This window comes from Trachypithecus francoisi, unplaced genomic scaffold (assembly GCF_009764315.1).
Source record: "Trachypithecus francoisi isolate TF-2019V2 unplaced genomic scaffold, Tfra_2.0 Lachesis_group12, whole genome shotgun sequence".
Taxonomy (NCBI): Eukaryota; Metazoa; Chordata; class Mammalia; order Primates; family Cercopithecidae; genus Trachypithecus; species Trachypithecus francoisi.
In genome coordinates this window covers 67,720,258-67,740,288 of record NW_022681457.1, presented here as the reverse complement: position 1 = coordinate 67,740,288, position 20,031 = coordinate 67,720,258, and the positions used below count along the sequence as shown (strand labels likewise).

General features: G+C 54.7%; 2 protein-coding genes across 8 annotated transcripts; one reads left to right on the top strand and one right to left on the bottom strand.

Moving 5' to 3' along the window:
• The first annotated feature begins 4,054 nt into the window (after positions 1-4,054).
• On the top strand, positions 4,055-17,182 carry YIF1B (Yip1 interacting factor homolog B, membrane trafficking protein). Of its 5 annotated transcripts, none has more exons than XM_033226066.1 (8): positions 4,055-4,177; positions 12,382-12,620; positions 12,697-12,801; positions 12,967-13,045; positions 13,175-13,232; positions 14,277-14,432; positions 14,508-14,601; positions 16,789-17,181. In XM_033226066.1, exons 1-8 carry the CDS (start codon positions 4,126-4,128, stop codon positions 16,942-16,944), a joined length of 939 nt encoding a protein of 312 aa, XP_033081957.1. In that variant the 5' UTR covers positions 4,055-4,125; the 3' UTR covers positions 16,945-17,181. The 5 variants fall into 5 exon arrangements, with proteins under 5 accessions (XP_033081957.1, XP_033081956.1, XP_033081959.1 ...); XM_033226065.1 differs by having other exon boundaries at positions 4,066-4,186; XM_033226068.1 differs by having other exon boundaries at positions 4,167-4,299; positions 16,789-17,182.
• A 110-nt stretch (positions 17,183-17,292) lies between these two features.
• CUNH19orf33 (chromosome unknown C19orf33 homolog) lies at positions 17,293-18,150 on the bottom strand. Of its 3 annotated transcripts, none has more exons than XM_033226071.1 (4): positions 18,005-18,150; positions 17,798-17,913; positions 17,595-17,657; positions 17,293-17,436 (listed from the first exon to the last, which is right to left on the bottom strand). In XM_033226071.1, exons 1-4 carry the CDS (start codon positions 18,024-18,026, stop codon positions 17,332-17,334), a joined length of 306 nt encoding a protein of 101 aa, XP_033081962.1. In that variant the 5' UTR covers positions 18,027-18,150; the 3' UTR covers positions 17,293-17,331. The 3 variants fall into 3 exon arrangements, with proteins under 3 accessions (XP_033081962.1, XP_033081963.1, XP_033081964.1); XM_033226072.1 differs by having other exon boundaries at positions 17,294-17,436; positions 17,595-17,654; XM_033226073.1 differs by lacking the exon at positions 17,293-17,436 and having other exon boundaries at positions 17,597-17,717; positions 17,799-17,913.
• Positions 18,151-20,031: the final 1,881 nt, after the last annotated feature.

Here is a 20,031-nt window from a genome sequence, read left to right as displayed (position 1 = left end):
AAAGTGCTGGGATTACAGGCTTGAGCCACCGCGCCCGGCCTTTTTTTTTTTTTTTTTGAGACAAGAGTCTTGCTCTGTCTCCCAGGCTAGAGTGCAATGGCATAATCCATAATCTCGGCTTGCTGCAACCTCTGCCTCCTGGGTTCAAGCGATTCTCCTGCCTCAGCCTCCCAAGTAGCTGGAATTATAGGCACCTGCCACAACACCTAGCTAATTTTTGCATTTTGAGTAGAGACAGGGTTTCGCCGTGTTGGCCAGGATGGTCTTGAACTGACCTCAGGCGATCTGCCCGCCTCGGCCTCCCAAAGTGCTCGGATTACAGGCATGATCTGCTGTACCTGGCAGCTTGCTTTATTAATTAAAAACATATATATAAGGCTGGGCACGGTGGCTCATGCCTGTAATCTCAGCGCTTTGGGAGGCCGAGGCAGGTGGATCACCTGAGGTCAGGAGTTCGAGACCAGCCTGGCCAACACGGTGAAACCCCATCTCTACTAAAAATACAAAACATTAGCCAGGTGTGGTGGCACATAACTGTAATCCCAGCTACTTGGGAGGCTGAAGCAGGAGAATCGCTTGAACCCAGGAGGCAAAGGTTGCAGTGAGCCGAGATCGCACCACTGCACTCCAGCCTGGGCAACAGAGCAAGACTCCATCTCAAAAAAAAAAATTTTTTTTTTACAGAAGAGATGTATCTGGAGCAACCAGAGCAAGAGAGAGGGCTGAGGATGAGGAGAAAATGGTGTTGGAGCCCAGGGGACAGAGGCTAAATCAGAGGTGAAGAAGAAGGCGGGAATTTCACTCACAAAAAGGAACCACAGTGGAGCCAGGACTCATCACTGAGAAACCAGGAGCAGCCCTTAAGGTCCCCAAAAAGACAATGTCTCAGAGGAGGAAGGGGAAGCCACAGCGATAGGGTCACTTGCTGACATCCTTCCGGATGCGCTATCACTGCCCAGAAGTAACTTCCACCACTATGTTTTCCTGAGATAAGTCGGGGAGTCTGACAGGGAGAGAAGGGGAGCCTGAGGGGCAGAGAGAGGAGAGACTAAGGACGCTTGGTCGGCAGGGCTCTTCACTTGCAGGTGCACCTGTGTGCTGTGAGTTGCTGGGGGTTGTAGAATGCTTTTGGTGGACAGAGGGAACCAGGTTGCAATGTGAGAACATTTTTATGAATTTCTGGGAAACTGCCTTAAGATCTCTTCCAAGAGAGACACCTGGTTCTTCTCACCTAACTTGTTGGGTTTCCTTTTCTCACTCTAAATATTCACTTTAAGGCTGGGCACTGTGGCTCATGTCTGTCATCCTAATGCTTTAGGAGGCTGAAGCAGGAGGATGGCTTGAGCCCAGGAATTCAAGACCAGCCTGGGCAACATAGCAAGATCCTGTTTTGACTAAAAATTAGCTGGGCTGGCTGGGCGCGGTGGCTCAAGCCTGTAATCCCAGCACTTTGGGAGGCCGAGACGGGCGGATCACAAGGTCAGGAGATCGAGACCATCCTGGCTAATACGGTGAAACCCCGTCTCTACTAAAGAATACAAAAAACTAGCCGGGCGACGAGGCGGGCGCCTGTAGTCCCAGCTACTTGGGAGGCTGAGGCAGGAGAATGGCGTAAACCTGGGAGGCGGAGCTTGCAGTGAGCTGAGATCCGGCCACCGCACTCCAGTCTGGGCGACAGAGCCAGACTCCGTCTCAAAAAAAAAAAAAAAAAAATTAGCTGGGCATGGTGGTGCATGCCTGTGGTCCCAGTTACTGGGGAGCCTGAGGCAGGAGGATCACTTGAGCCCAGGGGGTCCGAGGCAGCCTGGGAAACAGAGCAAGACCCTCAAAATAAATAAATAATTACTTTAATACCTAAGGGCTGTCAAAAATTGTATAAGCCCCTACAACTCCAATTAGCCCCTCAGGAACAAAAATGTTTCTCTTTTCCCTGCTCCACAGCCTTCTCTGGCTCTCCAGTGCTCTCAACGACCCAAATTGAATGCCTGTCTGTAGAGAACTGCATTTCCCATCCACCCTTTCGCTCAATATTTACTTTTTTTTTTTTGAGACGGAGTCTCACTCTGTCGCCCAAGCTGGAGTGCAGTGGCCAGGTCTCAGCTCACTGCAAGCTCCGCCTCCCGGGTTCACGCCATTCTCCTGCCTCAGCCTCCCCAGTAGCTGGAACTACAGGCGCCCGCCATCTCGCCCGGCTAGTTTTTTTTTGTATTTTTTAGTAGAGATGGGGTTTCACCGTGTTAGCCAGGATGGTCTCGATCTCCTGACCTTGTGATCCGCCCGTCTCGGCCTCCCAAAGTGCTGGGATTACAGGCTTGAGCCACCGCGCCCGGCCAATATTTACATTTTTAAAAATGTTTTGTAGCGATGGAGATCTTGCTGTTGCCCAGGCTGGTCTCGAACTCCTGGGCTCAAGCGATCCTCGGCCTTTCAGAGTGCTGAGATTACAGGCATAAGTCACTGCGCTTGGCTAAATTAAAACAAAAAACAAAAAAACAAAAACAAAAACAAAAACAAAAAAAACTTTGTAGGGATGAGGTAGGGCGAGGTCACTATGTTGGTCAGGCTAGTCTCGAACCCCTGGGCTCAAGCTATCCTCCCGCCTCGGCCTACCAAAGTGCTGGAGTTACCGGAGTGAGCCCCCGCAAAGGGCAGACACACTCACTTTCTTTTTTCTTTTTTTTTTGAGACGGAGTCTTGCTCTGTCGCCCGGGCTGGAGTGCAGTGGCCGGATCTCAGCTCACTGCCTCAGCCTCCGGAGTAGCTGGGACTACAGGCGCCCGCCACTTCGCCAGCCTAGTTTTCTGTATTTTTAGTAGAGACGGGGTTTCACCATGTTAGCCAGGATGGTCTCGATCTCCTGACCTCGTGATCCGCCCGTCTCGGCCTCCAAAGTGCTGGGATTACAGGCTTGAGCCACCGCGCCCGGCCAATATTTACATTTTTAAAAATGTTTTGTAGCGATGGAGATCTTGCTGTTGCCCAGGCTGGTCTCGAACTCCTGGGCTCAAGCGATCCTCGGCCTTTCAGAGTGCTGAGATTACAGGCATAAGTCACTGCGCTTGGCTAAATTAAAACAAAAACAAAAAACAAAAACAAAAACAAAAACAAAAAAAACTTTGTAGGGATGAGGTAGGGCGAGGTCACTATGTTGGTCAGGCTAGTCTCGAACCCCTGGGCTCAAGCTATCCTCCCGCCTCGGCCTACCAAAGTGCTGGAGTTACCGGAGTGAGCCCCCGCAAAGGGCAGACACACTCACTTTCTTTTTTCTTTTTTTTTTGAGACGGAGTCTTGCTCTGTCGCCCGGGCGGGAGTGCAGTGGCCGGATCTCAGCTCACTGCCTCAGCCTCCGGAGTAGCTGGGACTACAGGCGCCCGCCACTTCGCCAGCCTAGTTTTCTGTATTTTTAGTAGAGACGGGGTTTCACCATGTTAGCCAGGATGGTCTCGATCTCCTGACCTCGTGATCCGCCCGTCTCGGCCTCCCAAAGTGCTGGGATTACAGGCTTGAGCCACCGCGCCCGGCCAATATTTACATTTTTAAAAATGTTTTGTAGCGATGGAGATCTTGCTGTTGCCCAGGCTGGTCTCGAACTCCTGGGCTCAAGCGATCCTCGGCCTTCCAGAGTGCTGAGATTACAGGCATAAGTCACTGCGCTTGGCTAAATTAAAACAAAAAACAAAAAAACAAAAAAAAAACCAAAAAAAAAAACTTTGTAGGGATGGGGTGGGGCGAGGTCACTATGTTGGTCAGGCTAGTCTCGAACCCCTGTGCTCAAGCAATCCTCCCGCCTCGGCCTACCAAAGTGCTGGAGTTACCGGCGTGAGCCCCCGCAAAGGGCAGACACACTCACTTTCTATCATGGCAGACACCGCCTCCTCCTGGGGTTGTTCCCGGCCCCGCTCTCCTGCCCCTCAGGCCCTGACTCGCTTTACAGCAGGAGCCCAGTAACCCAGTCTCCGCCTCTTACGTAAGGCACCGCCCACTCGCCAAGGCCTCCGTGGGAGGGCGTGGCCTTCCCTCAATCGTGACGTCCATTGGCTGTCTCTTCGCCGGCGGGGCGTGGGTACGGGAGCCGGGCGGGCACGTTCCGAACTGCGGCTGAGGCGGCGACGGCGGCGGCGAAGGATGCACCCGGCAGGCTTGGCGGCGGCAGCGGCGGCGGGGACGCCCCGGCTGCGTAAGTGGCGTACGTGGCCGGCGGAGGAGATCGGGCGGGCAGGGGCGTGGCGGGGCGGCCGCGGCGGTTGGCGAGGTCACTGCAGGTCAGAGGTCACGAGATCAAGGATCTGGAACCCCGAGGTGTGCACAGCGCTGGGATGCCAGGTCTGGGTAGGGGGCGCCTTGGGGGGCGATTCTTTAGGAAATTCCTTTAGAAGAAAACAACTTGGGACAGGATAGCGTGCGATATGCAGAGAAATGCAACTTTCATTCATTTGCAGTTAGCGATCCGCCCTCCCCTGCTCTCCACCCTTCCGTGGCTCCCCAGTGCCCGCCTGCTGTCGCCCACACCCTTAGGACAGTTTCGTGCCCCTCCGTGAGCGCAGAGGGCCATACCTACCGCTCATTTAAGAAGCGAGCCTGTATTGTGCTGTTGGCCCCCTTTTCCTGTCTCTTCATCTCCGTGAGTGTGCTGTGTGTTTAATTTATTCATTCAATCTAACTTGCCTCAACTCCCATGTGTCAGGCCCTGTGCTGGGATGGAGATGTGGGAGCCCAGAGGAGGCACGTGACCCAGCCAAGGGGTGTCAGTGAAGCTTCCTGGAAGAGCATACTTCTTTTTCCTTTTTTTGAGACCTAATTTTGTTCTTTTTGCCCAGACTGGAGTGCAACGGCACAATCTCAGGTCACCACAACCTCCACCTCCTGGGTTCAAGTGATTCTCCTGCCTCAGCCTCCCAAGTAGCTGGGATTACAGGCGCAGGCCATCACACCTGGCTAATTTTGTATTTTTAATAGAGATGGGGTTTCTCCATGTTGGTCAAACTGGTCTTGAACTCCCGACCTCAGGTGATCTGCCCTCCTAGGCCTCCCAAAGTGCTGAGATTACAGGCGTGAGCCACCGCGCCCAGCATGGAAGAAGATACTTCTGATGATGAAAAGTTACCAGGGAGGAGATTTGTGGTGAGAGGGCAGGCTGGGTGTGGTGACTTACACCTATAATCCCAGCACTTTGGGAGGTCGAAGTGGGCTAATCACTTGGGACTAGGAGTTGGAGACCAGCTTGGGTAACATAGCAAAATCCTATCTCTAATAAAAGTGGAAAAAAGTAGCCGGGCATGGTGGCGAGATTGCACCAGCCTGGGCCACAGAGCAAGACTTCACCTCAAAAAAAAAAAAAAGAGGGTGATCCACCTGCCTCAGCCTCCTGAAGTGCTGGGATTACAGGCATGAGTCAGGGTGCCCAGTCAACCAGCCTGGCCAATATGGTGAAACCCTGTCTCTACTAAAAATATAAAAAAAATAGCTTGGGCACGATGCCTTGCACCTATAATCCCAGGACTTTGGGAGACCGAGGCGAGAGGGTCATGAGGTCAGGAGTTCGAGACCAGCCTGGCCAGTATGGTGAGACCCGGTCTCTACTAAAAATACAAAATTTAGCCAGGCGTGGTGGCGTGCGCCTGTAGTCCCAGCTATTTGGGAGGCTGAGGCAGAAGAATTGGTTGAACCTGGGAGGCGTAGGTTGCAGTGAACCGAGATTGTGCCACTGCACACCAGCCTGGGCAACAGAGTGAGACTTTGTCTCAAAAAAAAAAAAAAAATTATCTGGGTGTTGTGGTGCGCGCCTGTAATCCCAGCTACGCAGGCAGCTGAGGCAGGAGAATCTCTTGAACCTGGGAGGCGGAGGTTGCAGTGAGCCAAGATTGTGCCATTGCACTCCAGCCTAGGCAACAAGAGTGAAACAATGCCTCAAGAAGAAAAAAAAAAAAAAAGAGGGAAAGGCATTGGAGGCCTGTGCCAAGTAAACAAGTAGACAAATGAATATATATTACAGAAATTATTATGAGTGCTCAGAAGAGAAAAAGAAAGCACCGCATGTTATGAGAAGGAGCCAGGCGGGGATAGTGTGTTCCAGTGAGGAGTGAGGAAGGTCTCTGCAAAAGCAGGGGCCTCTGTGCGATATTGGGAGGCGCTGATGGAGGGAGGTTGTTCCAGGATAAAAGCTCTGCATATTCAAAAGCCAGTGAGGGCAAGGGGCCTGAAAGGCCATGTGGCGGGCTGGTGCATGGGATCCGCAGGAGAGGTTCCAAACCATGGTGGTTGGCAGGACTGCGTCATGCAGGGCCTACTAGGCTTTGGATTTTTTTCTGAGCGCAGTAGATAGTGACTTTAGGCAGAGGATGACACGGTCTCATTTACATTTTAAAAGATCACTCTGGATCAGGCACTGGTGGCTCACGCCTGTAATCCCAGCACTTTGGGAGGCCGAGGCAGGCAGAGCACTTGAGCTCAGGAGTTCAAGACCAGCCTGCCCAAAGTGGTGAAACCCCTGTCTCTACTAAAAATACAAAAATTACCTGGGCATGGTGGTGTGCGCCTATAATCTCAGCTATGCAGGAGGCTGAGGCAGGAGAATTGCTTGAACCTGGGAGGTGGAGGTTGCAGTGAGCCGAGATCACGCCATTGCACTCCAGCCTGGGCGACAAGAGCGAGACTCTGTCTAAAAAAAAAGAAGAAGTAGGGGAAAGAAAAGGGAAGTGGGGCTTGCAGAGAGGCTGGGGCCGGTGCTGCTTGGCTTGGAATTGAGGAGACCTGGGTCTGTCTTTAGGCTATGAATAATTGAGAGGAAGAGTTCGCGGCTAGTAGCTGATCAGGAGTGACATGGATGGACTGCTTTCTTTCTTTTTTTTTTTTTTTTTTGAGATGGAGTCTCGCTCTGTGGCCCAGGCTGGAGCGCAGTGGCCAGATCTCAGTTCACTGCAAGCTCCGCCTCCCGGGTTCACGACATTCTCCTGCCTCAGCCTCCCGAGTAGCTGGGACTAGAGGCGCCCGCCACCTCGCCCGGCTAGTTTTTTTGTATTTTTAGTAGAGACGGGGTTTCACTGTGTTAGCCAGGATGGTCTCGATCTCCTGACCTCGTGATCTGCCCGTCTCGGCCTCCCAAAGTGCTGGGATTACAGGCTTGAGCCACTGCGCCCGGCCTGATGGACTGCTTTCTATGAGGCCAAGGAGTTTATGAGTGTCACAACAGCTTTGCAAGGTGGGACAGTTAACTCCGTTGTGTAGAGGAGAACATCCAGATGCAGAGAAAATCATGACGTGGATAATTCTCTTCCTCTCCCCATTCCCACTGTCATCTGATCACCCATTCCCTGTGCCTGCAATAGTGCCAGGCACATAGTAGGATCTCAGCAGATATTTGCAGGGTAGCATTGGTTATTGATTAGGAGCAGAGGCCCTGGAGGCAGAGTACTGGGTTCAAATCCTGCCCTCCCCATTTTCTCCATCTCAGTACAGAGCACTCCCACTTGCCCCATTACTCAAACCAGGATCTATAGAGACAGTATTGGCTCTTCCCACTTCTTTTTTTGAGACGGACTCTCACTCTGTTGCCCATGCTGGAGTGCAGTGGCACCATCTTGGCTCACTGCAAGCTCCGCCTCCCAGGTTCATGCCATTCTCCTGCCTCAGCCTCCCAAGTAGCTGGGACTACAGGCTCCCACCACCACGCCCGGCTAATTGTTTTTTTTTTTTTTTTGGTTTTTTTTTTTTTTGTATTTTTGGTAGAGATGGGGTTTCACTGTGTTAGCCAGGATGGTCTCCATCTCCTGATCTTGTGATCCGCCCGCCTCAGCCTCCCAAAGTGCTGGGATTACGGGGATGAGCCACTGCACCCTGCCCTTTTTTTTTTTTTAAGAGGGCTTTGCTGCATCGCCCAGGCTGGAGTGCAGTGGTGTGATCTTGGCTCACTGCAGCCTTGACAACCCAGGTCCTCTCACCTCAGCCTCCCAAATAGCTGGGACTACAGGTGTGTGCCACCATGCCCTGCTATATTGTATTTTGTAGAGATAGGGTTTCACTATGTTGGCCAGGCTGGTCTCGAACTAAGTTCAAGTGATCTGCCTGTCTTAGCCTCCCAAAGTGCTAGGATTATAGGCGTAAGCCACCATGCCCAGCCTCTTACCACTTTTTTTTTTTTGAGATGGAGTCTCGCTCTGTAGCCCAGGCCAGAGTGCAGTGGCGTGATCTTGGCTAACTGCAACCTCCGCACCCACCACCCGCTCCCGGTCCCATTTCAAGCAGTTCTCCTGCCTCAGCCTCCAGAGTAGCTGGGATTACAGGAATGCACCACCATGCCAAGCTCATTTTTATATTTTTAGTAGGGACGGGGTTTCACCATGTTGGCCAGGCTGGTCTTGAACTCCTGACCTCTTGATCCGCCTGCCTCGGCCTCCCAAAGTGCTGGGATTACAGGCATGAGCCACTGCGCCCGGCCTCTTCCTTCTTTTTTTTTTTGAGACGGAGTCTCGCTGTGTCGCCCAGGCTGGAGTGCAGCAGCCGGATCTCAGCTCACTGCAAGCTCCACCTCCCGGGTTTATGCCATTCTCCTGCCTCAGCCTCCTGAGTAGCTGGGACTATAGGCACCCGCCACCTCGCCCGGGTAGTTTTTTGTATTTTTTAGTAGAGACAGGGTTTCACCATGTTAGCCAGGATGGTCTCGATCTCCTGACCTCGTGATCCGCCTGTCTCGGCCTCCCAAAGTGCTGGGATTACAGGCTTGAGCCACCGCGCCCGGCCCCACTTCTTAACACACCTCCTCTGAGCACACCTCAGCAAGTCCTGTCCCTTCTAGCTCTGAAACTGATCCAGAAATAACCCATTCCCCTTTTACACCCCCAGTCCTGTCTGCCATGGTCTCCCACCTGGACTGCCCCAGCAGCCTCCTCTCTCCCTTCCCTGCCCACCCCTCATCTGTTCCCCATATGAGGTCACAAGGACCTTTTAAAATCTTTTGAAACCTGGCCCTCATACTATGACTTTGGGCAAGGGCCTGAGCCTCTTTAGGGCTTGCTTTTCTCATGTAAAATGGAGGTGATGATAGCATTGGCAATTGGCAGAAACAGGGTGGTTGTGAAGATGAAATGAGTTCATCCACAGGAGTATTGTAATATTTATCAGGCACAGCAGGGCTGGACTCCTGCTCTGCCACTCAGTTTGGCCCTTTGCACAAGTCATTTTAGCTGTCTGGGCCTTGGTTTCCACACCTGTAAATTGGGGGTGGTGATTTATTCTCTTTTTTTTGGGGTGGGGGGACAGGGTCTCACTGTGTTGCCCAGGCTGGAGTATAGTGGTGCATTCTTAGCTCACTGCAACCTTTGCCTCCCAGGCTTAAGCGATCCTCCCATCTTGGCCTCCCGAGTAGCTGGGACCACAAGTGTGAACCACCACGCCTAGTTAATCTTTCTATATTTTGCAGGGATGGGGTTTCACCATGTTGCCCAGGCTACCTTTATTCATTGATCAGGTTTTTTTTTTTTTTTTTTTTTTTTTTTTGGAGACGGAGCGCCCAGGCTAGAGTGCAGTGGCCGGATCTCAGCTCACTGCAAGCTCCGCCTCCCGGGTTTACGCCATTCTCCTGCCTCAGCCTCCCGGGTAGCTGGGACTACAGGCACCTGCCACCTCGCCCGGCTAGTTTTTGTATTTTTTAGTAGAGACGGGGTTTCACCATGTTCGCCAGGATGGTCTCGATCTCCTGACCTCGTGATCCGCCCGTCTCGGCCTCCCAAAGTGCTGGGATTACAGGCTTGAGCCACCGCGCCCAGCCCGATCAGGTTTTTATCAAGCGCCTACTCTAACCCTGTGCAAGGGGCTGAGGACTCAGCTGTGAACCAGATCAAGATCCCTACCTTGGGGGACTCACAGTCGAGTGGGGGAGACAGTGAACAAAAGACAGCCAGCATGTCAGCTGGTGCTGAGTTCTAAGGCTATCAGTGAAGCAGGGCAGGGGGTGGGGAGTGCCACCAAGGGAGGTACGGTTGTAGACAGGATGGCTGGGGAAGGCCTCACTGAGCAAAGCCCTCAAAGAGGAGAGGAGGGAGCCCTGAGGACGTTGGAGGAAGAGCGTTCCAAGCAGAGGCACAGCTGGTGAGGCAGGCACCTTCCTGGTGCGTTCAGTGAGCGTTGGGAGGCGCAGGTGGCTGGAGTCAAGTGATTGAGGGGGAGCATGGGAGATATGGACAGAGGCCTTGTGTAAAAGGCTTGATACAGGATTTTGTGCCCAGTAGCCCCTCCTCCCCCCCGTACGTAGTAGCTTTTGAGATAATCATCATCATTGATATTTGGATGGACAGATGATAAGCGGATGGGTGGGTGGGTGAATGGATGGTTAGATGGATGGATGATGGATGGGTGGATAGATGAATGTGTTGGTGGATGGATAAATAGCTTGGTGAGTGCATGGATGGATGGATGGATGGATGGACGGATGGATGGAAAGATGAAAGCATCAGTGGATGGATAGTTGGCTAGATGGGTGGGTGGATGGGTGGGTGGTTGGGTGAATGGATGGATGGATGGATGGATGGATTGATGAATGGGTTGGTGGATGGATAGATAGCTTGGTGAGTGGATGGATGGATGGGTGGATGAATGGACAGATAGATGAATGCATCAATGGATGGATAGTTGGCTGGCTGGCTGGCTGGATAGATGGATGGCTGGCTGGGTGGATGGATGGATGATGGACGGATGGGTGGATAGATGAGTGGGTTGGTGAATGGATAGATAGCTTGAGTGGATGGATGGATGCATGCATGGATGGATGGATGGATGGATAGATGAATGGATGGAAAGATGAATGCATCAGTGGATGGATAGTTGACTAGATGGATGGGCAGATGAATAGGTGGATGGATAGATGGGTGGATGGATGGGTGAGTGGATGGATGGATGGGGGTGGGGGGTGGATAGGTGGATGGATAGACAGATGGATGGGTAGGTGGGTGGATGGATGGATACATCAGCAGATGGATAGTTGACTAGATGGGTGGTGGATGGATGGATAGTTGGATAGGTGGATGGATGGATGAATGAGTGGATGGACAGATGGGTGGATAGATGGATGGATGGGTAAGTGGATGGATGAATGGATGGATGGATGGGTAGGTAGATGGATGAATGGATGGACTGATGGGTAGGTGGGTGGGTGGATGGATGGATGGGTGGATGGATAGATGGCTGGATGAATGGATGGATTGGTGAGTGGGCAGATGGATGAATGGATGGATTGATGGGTGGGAGGGTGGATGGATTGATGGTGTGAGGGTGGATGGATGGGTGGGCGGATGGATGAATGGATGGATTAATGGGTGGGAGGGTGGATGGATAGATGGTGGATGGATGGGTGAGTGGATGGATGGATGGGGGTGGGGGGTGGATAGGTGGATGGATAGACAGATGGATGGGTAGGTGGGTGGATGGATGGATACATCAGCAGATGGATAGTTGACTAGATGGGTGGTGGATGGATGGATAGTTGGATAGGTGGATGGATGGATGAATGAGTGGATGGACAGATGGGTGGATAGATGGATGGATGGGTAAGTGGATGGATGAATGGATGGATGGATGGGTAGGTAGATGGATGAATGGATGGACTGATGGGTAGGTGGTGGGTGGATGGATGGATGGGTGGATGGATAGATGGCTGGATGAATGGATGGATTGGTGAGTGGGCAGATGGATGAATGGATGGATTGATGGGTGGGAGGGTGGATGGATTGATGGGTGTGAGGGTGGATGGATGGGTGGGCGGATGGATGAATGGATGGATTAATGGGTGGGAGGGTGGATGGATAGATGGGTGGATGGATTGATGGGTGTGAGGGTGGATGGATGGATGGATGGGTGGGCGGATGGATGAATGGATGGATTAATGGGTGGGAGGGTGGATGGATTGATGGGTGGGAGGGTGGATGAGTGGATGGATAGATGGATGGGTGGATGAATGGATGGACAGATGAATGCATCAGTGGATGGATAGTTAGCTAGATGGGTGGGTGGATGGATGGATGGATAGGTGGATAGATGGATGGATGAATGGATGGGTGGATGGATGAATGGGTGGTTGGAAGGATAGATGGATGGATGGGTGAGCGAGTGGGTGGGTGGGTGGATGGATGAGTGGATGGATGGGTGGGTAGATGAATGGATGCATAGATTAGTATATCAGTGGATGGATAGTTGGCTAGATGGGTGGGTCGATGGATGAATGGCAGAGGCTGCACCTGCCAATCCATCTGATGTCAAAGCTAGTGTCTCTAATGGTGACACCACCCTCCTCTCAGTAGGAGCAGGAGGCAGAACTGCAGGATGAATGAGGCTCACCAGGCCTCCCTTATCTATCCTGGATCCCCAGCGTCTCCCCACCCTTTTCCCTTGCAGCCTCAAAGCGGAGGATCCCTGTGTCCCAGCCGGGCATGGCCGACCCCCATCAGCTTTTCGATGACACAAGTTCAGCCCAAAGCCGGGGCTATGGGGCCCAGCAGGCACCTGGTGGCCTAGGCTATCCTGCAGCCTGTGCCACACCCCAGGCAGCCTTCCTGGCTGACCCGGTGTCCAACATGGCCATGGCTTATGGGAGCAGCCTGGCTGCGCAGGGCAAGGAGCTGGTGGATAAGAACGTAAGTGGCCGGGGTTGGCGGGAGTTGGGGGATGCATGGGGCCACGGGCACTCAGGCTTGAGCTCTGCCTCCCCAGATTGACCGCTTCATCCCCATCACCAAGCTCAAGTATTACTTTGCTGTGGACACCATGTATGTGGGCAGAAAGCTGGGCCTGTTGTTCTTCCCCTTCCTGCACCAGGTCAGCACCCCCAGGGGAATGTGGGTCTGCAGTGGGCCTGTGGGGGCTCAGGGGTGGGGGCAGGTGTGTGGTGGGGCCAGGAGATTCGCCTCGAGGGAGGAGGGCCTGTAGCAGGGTAGGAGGGACCTGGTTCTGAGGGTCCTGCCCGTCTCCCCATCCCCGCAGGACTGGGAGGTGCAGTACCAACAGGACACCCCGGTGGCCCCCCGCTTTGACGTCAATGCCCCGGACCTCTACATTCCAGGTTTCACCCTCCCTCTACCGTCCACTCTCCTCTCTCTTCCGGGCCTATCTAGGGCGGGTGTGTGGGTGTCTGGAGGCCCAGGGCAGTTCTTCTTCCGGTGACCAGTGTCTGTGTGTCTGCCTCCCACAGCGATGGCTTTCATCACCTACGTTTTGGTGGCTGGTCTTGCGCTGGGGACCCAGGATAGGTAAGGGCGGCCTGGGGCAGGCCGAGTAGGGTGGGGTTTGGGAGGCCCATGATTGGTCAGGAAGGTCTCAGTTCCAACGTCTCAGTTCCCCTCTCAGGACAGCCCCACCTTGCTCCCAGTTGGCCCAAGATACAGCCCTCAGGGTCACCATCAGCATCACTCTCACCTCTTCCCTCTCCTTCCTACCCATGTGCATTGCGTCACCACGCCCTGTGCTGGGTGACCCTCTCCATCCACCCTTCCTCTTGGCCTCTGCTACCAGACCCATCCTCATCCTCGCTCTGTCGTCACCAGCTCCCCATTGCACCCCTACTCCAGCAGCAGCCAGGACGGTCCTGTCTGAGGTGTGAGCCTGGCCAGAGCCCACCCTGCTCCACGCTACTATCCATGGCTCCCAGTCAAGCCCCAGCTCCTCAGCCCGCACTGCCCCTCCCGCTGCACGCTCCTGTCCGTTCCTTTCCTCTGGAGGGCTGGCGCTGTCTCCTGGGGCCTTGTCACGTCAACTTCCCTCTGCCCGGGAGCGTGTTCCCCTCCACTACTGCCGAGTACCTGTGCATTCCCGCTGGCTCCATTCCAGTGTCACCTCCTCCAGGAAGCCTTCCTGCCCCCCAGGCTAGGTCAGGCCCCTCCTCTTGCTCACACTGCCCTGTTCTTTTCCTTTGTGACACTGAACACGTCTGTCATTAACTAACTGGTGAGGCCCTGGGGATGTGGCAGAGGCCGAAGGCTTTGTCCCTGACCAGCGCCTTCCTGCAGGCCTCAGCTTGGTGTCCCCTCTCCTGGGAAGCCCTCTCTGACACCTGCCTCCTAACTGTCAGGCACAGCCCCCTGTGACTCCAGCCCTGCCCGCTCTGGGTGTCACTGTCTAGGGATGGGTCTGCCATCCTCCCTGGATGGGATTTCCATGGGAATAGGATAGCGTGCAGGTCCATCTTGGTCACTGCCGGGTGTCCAGCCCTACCCAACACAGGGCTGTCCCCAGGCGGGTGCTGGGGGTGGGAGGTCTGAACCAGCCAACCAAGTGGCGGGACTTGGTGCCTGCAGGTTCTCCCCAGACCTCCTAGGGCTGCAGGCGAGCTCAGCCCTGGCCTGGCTGACCCTGGAGGTGGTGGCCATCCTGCTCAGCCTCTATCTGGTCACTGTCAACACCGACCTCACCACCATCGACCTGGTGGCCTTCTTGGGCTACAAGTATGTCGGGTGAGTACCCCCGCCCTTCAGGCCAGCCGCAGCCCTTGGGCCTTGTCCTCACACAGCCTCCTCTCCCTCCCCCAGGATGATTGGCGGGGTCCTCATGGGCCTGCTCTTCGGGAAGATTGGCTACTACTTGGTGCTGGGCTGGTGCTGTGTGGCCATCTTTGTGTTCATGGTGAGCAGGGGCTCGGGGCTGGTGAGGCGGTGAGGCTGAGGGCACAGGTGCCCCGGAGGCATCCAAGAAGAGGATGTCAGGTGTGGGGTTCAGACCAGAGACACATTGCTGAACTGAAGAGCCCTGGAGTGGCTGCCCAGCCTGGGGGTTCAGGAGGGCTTCCTGGAAGAGGGGGTATCCTGAGCCCTGGAAGAGGAGATCCCACCCAGGCTGCTAGAGGCTGGGGATCCCCAGCACACAGGCTCCAGGCTGGGCTCTCACACTCATTCCACTCTCCTTGCATGGGGGCTTTCCTGCCGGAATTTCCCTGGAAGGAGATTCTCTAGAGCCCTTCCTGCTGGAGTCAGGGGTGCTGGTGAAGAGCACTGGGGTCTGCAGGCTGGGTGGACCCCAAGTTTAGTTGGATCCTGGGCAAATCACTTCCTTTCTTTAAACTCAGTTTCCCCTTTTGCCGGGCGCAGTGGCTCACGCGCATAATCCCAGCACTTTGGGAGGCCGAAGCAGGAGGATCACAAGGTCAGGAGATCGAGACCATCCTGGCTAACACGGTGAAACCCCATCTCTACTAAAAATACAAAAAATTAGCTGGGCTTGGTGGTGTGTGCCTGTAGCCCCAGCTACTCGGGAAGCTGAGGCAGGAGAATCGCTTGAACCCGGGAGGTGGAGGTTGCGGTGAGCTGAGATCGCACCCCTGCACTCCAGCCTGGGTGACAGAGCGAGACTCTGTCTCAAAAAAAAAAAAAAGAACAACTCAGTTTCCCCATTTTAAAATAGGAGGATGATACTTGCACTTTAAGGTGCTGGGAGGATTCACTGTGAGCATGTGAGAGGCAGAGGGCAGACCGTGGTGGCTGGTGGGCCAGGGCAGAGCCTCATGCAAACTTTGACTTAGGTCTCATCATTTAAAAGTTTAGGCCAAGCGCATGACTCACCTCTGTGATCCCAGCACTTGGGAAACTGAGGCAGGAGGATCACTGGAGGCCAGGAGCTTGATACCAGCCTGGATAACATAGCAAGACCCCATCTCTTTTTTTTTTTTTTTTTTTTTTTTTGAGACAGGGTCTGGCTGTGTCGCCCAGGCTGGAGTGCAGTGGCGCGATCTCGGCTCACTGCAAGCTCCGCCTCCCGGGTTCATGCCATTCTCCCGCCTCAGCCTCCAAGTAGCTGGGACTACAGGCACCCGCCACCACGCCCAGCTAATTTTTTGTATTTTTAATAGAGACGGGGTTTCACCGTGTTAGCCAAGATGGTCTCGATCTCCTGACCTCGTGATCCACCCACCTCAGCCTCCCAAAGTGCTGGGATTACAGGCTTGAGCCACCGCGCCCGGCCTGCAAGACCCCATCTCTAAAAAAATTAAATAATTAGCCAGGCATGGCAGTGTGTACCTATAGTCCCAGCTACTCGGGAGGCTGAGGTGGGAGGATCACTTGAGTCTGGGTGAGGCTGCAGTGAGCTGAGATAATGCCACTGCAGTCAAGCCTGGTGGACAGGCTTTTTTTTTTTTTTGAGACGGAGTCTCGCTCTGTCACCAGGCTGGAGTGCAGTGGTGCAATCTTGGCTCACTGCAGCCTCCGCCTCCTGGGTTCAGCAACGATTCTCCTGCCTCAGCCTCCTGAGGAGCAGGGAGCACCACCATACCCAGCTAATTTTTGTATTTTTAGTAGAGATGGGGTTTCACCATGTTGGCCAGGATGGTCTCGATCTCCTGACCTCGTGATCCGCCCGCCTCGGCCTCCCAAAGTGCTGGGATTACAGGCGTGAGCCAACGCACCAGGCCAGAGACCCTGTCCTTTAATAAAAATAAAGATAGCATTTCTGGCATGTCTTCAGAAACTGCCATGTGACCAGCATAAGGCAGCAGCCAGGGCCACGTCTCCCACCCCCTCAGGCCGGGTGTCCACCGCGGAGTCCCCCTTCACCTGCTCCCGGACCTTGCCTGGCATATGAGTGTTGAATCTTCTCATATTTTGCCCACAGGGCCTGGGGAGGAGCAAATCTTCACCATGTTAGGAGGTTTGGGGAAACTGAGGCCCCAGGAGCAGAAACCTGAGGCTGCACAGGGCCAGGGACTTGTCCCCGGCTGCCTGGGGCTTCTAGACAGAGGCTGGAAGTATGTCGGGGCTCTCACTCTGGCCCAGAGAGCTCACGGGTAAACCCCTTGGTTCCTCTCCCTTTCCCACCCAGATCCGGACCCTGCGGCTGAAGATCTTGGCAGAGGCAGCGGCTGAGGGGGTCCCGGTGCGTGGGGCCCGGAACCAGCTGCGCATGTACCTGACCATGGCAGTGGCAGCGGCACAACCTCTGCTCATGTACTGGCTCACCTTCCACCTGGTGCGGTGAGCGGAGCTTCCCGCTGCTGCTGCTGCTGCTGCTGCTGCTGCTGCTGGGGGCCACTGGACTCATCTCCTGCCTGCAGGCCCCAGGGGTCCACCCTGTCTGGCCACAGGCAACGCCTCCATCCCCTGTTCCACCCAGCCCTGCCCCCAACCCAAGGTGCTGAGAGATCTCCAGCTGCACAGGCCATCGCTCCAGGGCGTGGCTGCTGTTACAGAAACAATAAACCCTGATGGGCATGGCGTGGGCAGCCTCTCCTTGGCCGCGTGCAGGGATGGGCGGGCCCAGCCCTGGGCAGGGGGTAGGGAACTGGGGACGGGCCTGGAGCAGGCACCGTGCTGATCAGTCGCAGAAGGCAGAGAGGAAGGTTTAATGAGCCCTGTCCAGGGCCCTTCAGTGAGGAGCCTCCTTCTTGCCCTTTTCCTTTTTCTTCTTCACTTTGGGCTTCTTGGCCTTGCCAGGGGTGCTCTTGTGCTGCTTGGAGCCAGTGGTGTGGGGCTGTGGGACCGAGGGCAGGGATGGGAGAGAAGAGATGGTTCTGGGCTGTAAACGAGACAGGGGAACCGCCCCCCGCACCCTCCCCACCAGCCCCAGCGCTGGGATGCTTCTCTGGGGTGCAGGGCATGGGCTTGGGGATGCTGGCGAGAACCCCTTACCTTCACATCCGTGTCCGAGTCGCTGGAGCTGCTGCTGGAGTCGGAAGAGCTGTGGTGTCCCTGCTGGATGGAGGTGCGGCAGTGAGGCAGTGCCCCCTTACCCAGCCCCCAAAGTTGGAAGCCCAAGGCAGGACCCTGGGGTCAGGGATCAGGGGCAACCCCACCCCTCCCACCCGTCTGCAGCCGGTGATGAGGCGACTTACCTTTGGACCCGGACCTGCCCCTGCCTCCGACTGGCCCTGAACTTTGTGGGGACTGAGCTTGGGGTCTCCCCCATGGCCCGCCCCAACACCTGGCTTCTGGGAGGTTGGCTCCAGAGCTGTGGAGAGAAGTTGGGTGGTTGGTGCAGGCAGTTTCTGGGCTTGATTCCCTCCCGCTCCACCTCCAATCCATACTCCCCAGGAGCTCACCTGCTCCGAGGTCGAACTCCATGGCAAGAGATGTGTCCCAAGGCCAAGGGCGCCTGCGCCCTGCAGAGGAGTGGAGCAGTGGGAGGAGAGCTGAGACCTACCCGTTGGAGGAATGCTGAAACGCCCCACCCAACCTCTGTCCTGGTCCCCAGCCCTGACTGCCTGGCACCGCCCAGCATTTCCTCTGTGAGGGGTGAGGGAGATGGACAGGCGATGGCCTCCGCCAGCCTTGGGGCCTGAGGGGAGGCCGACTGAGGGGGGCTCTGTGGATGGCATTCAGGGAGCTACATGTTTCCCCCAAAAGCTCAGATGCTGGTTCTTGAGGAGGGAGGCGCGGTCCCCACCTTCCTGCATACCGTCACAATATGGCCTCCTCCGCCGCAGTTTCACACAGGGCGCTGCTGCTAGGGGCGTCCTGTGTTCTAACTCGCTCCCACAGCCCCTCTGGCTTGGTGAGCAGCATCTGAGGGGTGAGGAGCGTAGACTTGGAGCCAGCCTGCTGCACTAGATGCCAGCTGTGTCACTTAGCAGGGTGACCTCAGGAAAGTTGCTTCACCTCTGTGCCTCAGTTTCCTCATCTGTAAATGACAGCTACCCATGGGATTGATGTGAGAGTCAGATGAGTTACTTTCCTAGAATGGTGTCTGGCATGAAGTACTGATAATGTGTTGGGTTCTTTAGAAATAAAAGGTAGGTGTTTTAGGCCGGTCATGGTGGCTCATGCCTATAATCCCAGCACTTTGGGAGGCAGAGGCATGTAGATCACCTGAGGTCAGGAGTTCGAGACCAGTCTGACCAACATAGTGAAACGCTGTCTGTACTAAAAATAAAATTAGCTGGGCACAGTGGTGCACGCCTGTAATCCCAGCTGCTCTGGAGGCTGAGGCACGAGAATCACTTGAACCCGGGAGGCAAAGATTTCAGTGAGCCAAGATCGCACCACTGCACTCCAGCCTGGGTGACACAGTGAGACTCCGTCTCAAAAAAGAAAAAAGTATATAGATATAAAAGATATGTGTCAAACCAGGCACAGTGGCTCATGCCCAGCACTTTGGGAGGCCGAGGCAGGTGAATCACCTGAGGGGAGTTTGAGACCAGCCTGGCTGACATGGTGAAACCCCGTCTCTACTAAAAATACAAAATTTAGCCAGGCATAGTGGCGGGTGTCTGTAATCCCAGCTACTTGGAGGCTGAGGCAGGAGAATCACTTCAGCCCGGAGGCGGAGGTTACAGTGAGCCGCGATTGTGCCATTGCACTCCAGCCTGGGTCGTAGAGCCAGGCTGCATCTCAAAAAAAAAAAAAAAGAAGATAAATGTCTTTATGAGTGTGGGCTGCTTTAACACATATAGAGAGGGTGGCTTTAACAGGAAACACAGTTCTCACGGTCCTGGAGGCTGGAAGTCTGAGATGGGGGTGTTGGTAGATCCGGTGTCAGGAGCGCTGCTTCCTGGCTCGTTGACAGCCACCTTCTCCCTGCCTCCCCCCATGGCCGAGAGCAAGATCATCTCACGTTGTGTCCCTTTCTAAAAGGGCACAAATCTCGCTCATGAAGGCTCCTCCCGCATCACCTGGTGACCTCCCAGAGGTCCTACCTCCAAATACCATTACTCGGCTTCAGCACAGGAGTTTGGGGAAGACACATTCAGTCTATGACAGTAGGTATTGTTCCAACCCCTACTTCACAGATGAGAAAACTGAGGGAGTAGGTAAGAAGACGAAGGGCAAACATATAGCATGGGCAGGGTGCAGTGGTTCATGCCGGTAATCCCAGCACTTTGGGAGGGAAGCAAGGCAAGAGGATCACTTGAGCCCAAGAGTTTGAGATCAGCCTGGGTAACATACTGAGACCATCTCTACATGAAATTAAAACTTAGACAGGCATGGTGGCACTCACCTGTAGTCCCAGCTACTTGAGAGGCTGAGGCAGGAGGATCACTTGAGCCCAGGAAGTCCACGCTGTAGTAAGCTGTGATCGAGCCACTGCACTCCAGCCTGGTTGACGGAGCAAGACCCTGTCTCAAAACAC